The sequence below is a fragment of the Lolium perenne genome, chromosome 4 (assembly GCF_019359855.2).
Source record: "Lolium perenne isolate Kyuss_39 chromosome 4, Kyuss_2.0, whole genome shotgun sequence".
Classification (NCBI taxonomy): Eukaryota; Viridiplantae; Streptophyta; class Magnoliopsida; order Poales; family Poaceae; genus Lolium; species Lolium perenne.
In genome coordinates this window covers 163088481-163094261 of record NC_067247.2, presented here as the reverse complement: position 1 = coordinate 163094261, position 5781 = coordinate 163088481, and the positions used below count along the sequence as shown (strand labels likewise).

Below are 5781 nucleotides of genomic sequence, written 5' to 3'. Positions count from 1 at the left end.
GGGGAGTATGGAGGCGCATGCAGAGATCGCGAGGTGGTTTGTGTATTCAAATAGAGCCCGGGCGTGTCCATGGTGCCCCGCAAGGGCGCCGGTACATGGATGGATCCACCATCTATCATATATATGAAGATTTTTTCCAGCGCTCAAGATTAGGGGTATGAATTTGATTTTCAGAAACTCTAGATGGGCCATGGCCCCAATGCCCACTTGCTGCATCCGCCCAAGCTTTCTATCATGCAAGGTACATGCATGGATCCACCATGTATCATGTGCGAAGATTTTTCTAGCACTCAAGATTTGGGGTATCTATTTGATTTTCAGAAGCTCTGGGTGGGCCACGCCCCCTGGCCCACTGACTGCATCCACCCATGCTTTCTATCATGCAAGGTACATGAATGGATCCACCATGTATCATGTGTGAAGATTCGTGTTGTTTTTTTGAATACGACGAAATATATAGAAACATCCTAGCTCAAATCTTAAAGCACCTAACAAACGGCTAAAACGTGTACGCTACGCTAGAAAATCCAGTTTCTACGAGGGTTGGAACGAACATTCGAAAGTCGACACTTTTATGACAATTTCCAACCGAGGCTTGACGCATCAAATAGAGTTTGCGGTTGATCCGTGGCTCACCCGCTACCAAACCTTCTGTTGATACATCATGGGGTGGTGATTTTCCTAGATTTATATTTTACCTTTTTTATAAACGATGTAACTTTGCTATCGATTAAATAAAGCGCCAAGAGCTTCCCCTAAAAAAAACCTTCCGTTGATACAGGCCCATGATAGAGCAATTCTGCCTTTTTTTTTTGAAAGGACAGATGATTTGAACCCATCAAAGCAGCCCATTCTTTTGGTCCAAATCGGCCCATCTCCACGAACACCTATCGTTAATTCGTTTCCTTCACTCCGAATCAAACGGGAAAAAAAAAACACCGGGACACGTTGCTCACGTGTTCGGGAGGCTTCGCCTTGGCCATCTACCTCCGTCTTCTTCCCCAACTCCTCTCCAATCCAAGCAGCAGCACCGCCATACCCCATACTTCACACGCCCAAACCCCAATCTGCAGCATCCGGCGGATCGCGAGCTTGGACAGACCGCTCGACCGGAGCGCGCCCACCATGAGGCTCCGATCCGGAGCCGCGCCGCCGCCGCTGCTGCTAACGCTGGTGTGCGCGCTCCTGTGGTGCGGGGGCTGCGAGGCGCGGTTCGTGGTGGAGAAGAACAGCCTCAGCGTGACGGCGCCCGCCGCGCTCAAGGGCGCCTACGAGTGCGCCATCGGCAACTTCGGCGTGCCGCAGTACGGCGGCACCATGGTCGGCGTCGTGGCCTACCCCAAGGCCAACCGGAAGGCCTGCAAGGGGTTCGACGACTTCGATATCTCCTACAAGGCCAAGCCCGGCGCGCTGCCCACCTTCCTGCTCGTCGACAGGGGAGGTGAGGGGACAGAGTTCGCTTCTTCGTTTTGGTTGCTACTGTTCCGCTCTGCATGTGTTTGTGTGTGTGGTTACGCGATTGCGATGGGCCTATGCTTCTGTACGCATCGGTTGGTTTGCCTGGATACGCTGCGCCTGGGATCATGTGGAACAAATTTGATTTGTTTAATCACGCGGGGAGTTAAATATGACACAGTTTAACAATCATTAATCCAGTTTGATAGGACGACCCCTCTTTGACTTGATGAGTGGAGGAAACTGCCAAGCCCTCGTGGATTTTATAGTTCTTATGTCGCTGTCTGTTGATTGAATTTCCTATGATGTTACTGATCTCCTTCTCAACAAACTAGTACTTGTTTAACATGCATATTTCTCTGCCCTTTCGTCAGTTAATTTACTTTGCGTGGCATAATATTGTCCTGTTGTTGTTGTACATAGATTGCTTCTTCGCAAAGAAGGCGTGGAATGCGCAAAGAGCAGGAGCAGCGGCGATCCTCGTTGCCGATGACAGGGTTGAACCTTTAATCACGATGGACACCCCTGAAGAGAGTGGGAAGGCAGATTATCTAGAGAACATCACAATTCCTTCAGCCCTCATTACCAAAAGTTTCGGTGACATGCTCAAGAAAGCAATTGATAACCGTGAAATGGTTAACGTGAACTTGGACTGGACAGAGTCCCTGCCCCACCCCGACGAGCGTGTTGAGTACGAATTTTGGACCAACAGTAACGATGAATGTGGTGCAAAATGCGATAGCCAGATTGAGTTCGTCAAGAGCTTTAAAGGAGCTGCTCAGATACTCGAGAAGAAGGGATACACACAGTTCACTCCTCATTACATTACCTGGTATTGCCCAGAGGCCTACACTCTGAGCAAGCAGTGCAAATCCCAGTGTATCAACCACGGGAGATATTGCGCGCCTGATCCGGAACAGGATTTCAGCAAAGGGTATGATGGGAAAGATGTGGTGGTGCAAAATTTACGCCAAGTCTGTGTTCATAAAGTTGCTACGGAGAGCAAGAAACCTTGGCTGTGGTGGGATTATGTGACTGATTTTGCAGTTCGCTGCCCAATGAAGGAAAAGAAGTACACCAAGGAATGTGCTGATGAAGTTATCAAGTCACTTGGTACGTCTGTTTACATTTGCCGTATGTTTTCTATTGTGAGGTGCAATATGTTTACTGAATGCATCTATAATTTCCAGGCCTAGATCAAAAAGCAATAGATAAGTGTATCGGTGACCCAAACGCTGATAAAGAAAATCCTGTTTTGAAAGCTGAACAGGACGCACAGGTTTGTATTTCCCTGCAGCCTTTTCCTCTATACTCACCATCGGTGATCTCGGATCGGAATGTAACATCGTACACCATTTTACATAGATTCATTTTTGACACTGCATTTTACATAGATTGGCAAGGGCTCTCGTGGTGATGTCACCATCTTACCAACTCTTGTAATCAACAATAGACAATACCGAGGTGTGTGGTCTTCTAACTCCTACCTATCACAGGTACCAGATTTTCTTGATTTGAGGTTCCGTGTATGATTATCTTACTCTTTGTTTACCAGGGAAACTTGACAAAGGAGCAGTTCTTAAAGCACTTTGTGCTGGATTTCGAGAAACTACTGAGCCAGCTGTTTGCTTAACTGAAGGTCGGTACATTGATTTCACTACCTTCGTCACAATTCCCTAAATTTATGATGAGTACTTATGCTGCATGCTTAACTTGCTTAGCCTTTGCTCTTAAACATATACCATTCATGTTATGTTAAACCATAGATATACAAACAAATGAGTGCTTGGAGAACAATGGTGGATGTTGGCAAGACAAGGCTGCTAACGTCACTGCTTGCAAGGTACCTCTTGTGATTTTATCTCTGACTGTATTCGACACTATTCGTTGACATTGTTTCCCTTTCCTGTTTAACTTATGCATACGATACTTGGCTGGTGGTTATGTAGGACACTTTCCGTGGAAAAATCTGTGAATGTCCAGTTGTGAAAGGTGTCAAATTCGTTGGTGATGGCTACACTCACTGCGAAGGTATACGACCCGTAGTACGGAGAATATTTTATTGGCATTTTTTTCCGACTAAATAAGTAAAGTCTCATCATTTCATCAAGCTGCATGCATCTACCTGCCGATTATTGTTCAGCGTCCCATGATGTTGCCGGTCGGATCACGAGGACATAAGAACCCAATTAACGTTCTAAATACTGACATATGATGTTCTTTTAGCTTCGGGGTCTGGGCGGTGTGAGATCAACAATGGTGGCTGTTGGAAGGAGACCAAGAATGGCCGAACATACTCTGCTTGTACTGTAAGTTATTAGTAGGACTTTTGTTGTCCATACTGCTGCTTAGTGTGTTATCGGAATGTAAAAGCATATTAATGGTGTGAAACACCTATAGGCTGATGGCTGTAAGTGCCCAGATGGGTTCAAAGGCGATGGAGTCCATAAATGTGAAGGTAAGAGTCAATGACTGATCTTCTTTTATATATCACTGGTGACATGTCTCCTTTATTTCGTGCTGAACTGCTGACGTTAATATTTTGCGACAGATGTTGATGAATGCAAGGAAAGGACCGCATGCCAATGCAAGGAATGCAACTGCAAGAACACATGGGGAAGCTATGAGTGTGGCTGCAGTGGAGGCTTGCTGTACATGAAGGAGCATGATACATGCATAAGTATGTACATATCTTCATACAACTTTTTATTATTGCTTAAGCTAAGCCATTGGGATTTGAATATCACCAGGTTCCACAAATTGCAGTGTAGTTAGTCTTTCTTTACATTGCGATGGATTGTGAATTTGTGATACTCTCATTTGGTGGAGTCAGCTTTTAGATACCTGGGTGTTAAGCATACAAGTCACAGTGGGGATGCTTTCTTCCTTCTTCATCAAGAGACAAACTGATATACTGCAGGGTTCTAAAACATGACCATTGGATAGCAAAAATATATCAAAATCATTGTAGTATAGTACAATATTGCAGTTGCCACACCGGCTGTAGAAATAAGCCATTTCAGAAACAAGCAAAGCACAACATTTCAAGTACAAACTGAGCATTAATCTATAATAGGCTCAGTGGCTCACTAAGCTGACTGATGATTATTATCTGCTGAAATCTCAAATGTAGCAGCAACATATAGGATATGTCCAACCACTGCCTTGATTGACACTGAACTGACACTCCCATCTTATTCAGGCAAGGATGCAGCAGCACAGGTAGGTTGGGGCTTCTTGTGGGTCGTTTTCTTCGGCCTAGCGGCAGCAGGAATTGCAGGATACGCGGTGTACAAGTACCGGATCCGGGTATGCGATATGATCAACCTCTTACATGCTGATTACCAACTCATAAAATCTAGGGTAGTATCATCTAATTTTTTCTCTACTTCACTGAACACAGAGGTACATGGATTCGGAGATCCGGGCGATCATGGCACAGTACATGCCCCTGGACAACCAAGGTGATCACTCTAACCATATTGAGATGTGAAGAGCAACGCATCTTCTTTCTGACAGCTTATGGAGACGACGAGAGGGTAGAACATTTTTCGTCTGGCATATGTGATTGTAGCAACCTTAATGTACAGCATACTTAAACCATTCTGTAAATTTCCATATCATCTGGCAATAATCATTGGGAAATAATCCCCCGACCGACTGATCCATCGATCAGATCGGCCGGGTCTTCGTCTAGCCCGGAAGCACAAACTCGTCGCTGACGCGGCACGGAAGGGCTCCCCTCGCCCTGCGATTGTACCTCTCGAGCGCCTATCTATACCTATGTTCTTCTTTCATGGCTGACCATCCTCTGCCCAAGGTAAAGCTCACGCCGTGGATTGAGTGAGCTCATGGTGAAGCTTGATTTCGTGCTGTTGAGCATGGTTGACGCTATGGGAATTAAAAACGGACCGAGGCTGCGGCGAGCCCGAACAAGCAGTCAAGTCGGTGCCTTCATGGTTGATGGTGTGAGAGGCTTTTTTAAAGATAAAAGGTACTCTCAAGGTTGGCGACGACACTGGCTACATCTACACGGTTACCACCATATTGCCGCTGCCGTTGGTGGTCACAATGGTTACCGCCATGAATTACCACCTCTGATCTACCACAAACCATCACCATGGAGCAAAGCCTACCACGGCGGCGTGCGGCAATACCACCAGTAGCGGAACTACAAATAAACAAATAAAAATATGGGCGGGCAGTGTGAAGGAGAGGCCTATCAAATCTAGTGTATCAGACCTTTAGTGGGCTAGACCTTGGTATTTTGCTCCAAAACTAGGCGGGCCATGGCCTGGTTTTGCCCCCACATAGGTTCGGCTATCA

General features: G+C 46.1%; 1 protein-coding gene across 1 annotated transcript; it reads left to right on the top strand.

The window, feature by feature from the left end:
• Positions 1–956: 956 nt before the first annotated feature.
• LOC127294387 (vacuolar-sorting receptor 1) lies at positions 957–5151 on the top strand. Its single transcript, XM_051324191.2, has 12 exons — positions 957–1441; positions 1879–2568; positions 2646–2734; positions 2850–2919; positions 3011–3094; positions 3222–3298; positions 3405–3486; positions 3682–3764; positions 3856–3913; positions 4007–4135; positions 4658–4764; positions 4859–5151. Exons 1-12 carry the CDS (start codon positions 1126–1128, stop codon positions 4946–4948), a joined length of 1875 nt encoding a protein of 624 aa, XP_051180151.1. The 5' UTR covers positions 957–1125; the 3' UTR covers positions 4949–5151.
• Positions 5152–5781: the final 630 nt, after the last annotated feature.

What these genes read in the sequence shown, in the direction of transcription:
- LOC127294387 (XM_051324191.2), top strand. Translation starts at nt 1,126, where the DNA reads ATGAGGCTCCGATCCGGAGCCGCGCCGCCGCCGCTGCTGCTAACGCTG. An exon ending in TGAAGTTATCAAGTCACTTG is followed by an intron (nt 2,569 to 2,645) that starts GTACGTCTGTTT and finishes TATAATTTCCAG; the next exon opens with GCCTAGATCAAAAAGCAATA. An exon ending in TGGAGTCCATAAATGTGAAG is followed by an intron (nt 3,914 to 4,006) that starts GTAAGAGTCAAT and finishes ATTTTGCGACAG; the next exon opens with ATGTTGATGAATGCAAGGAA.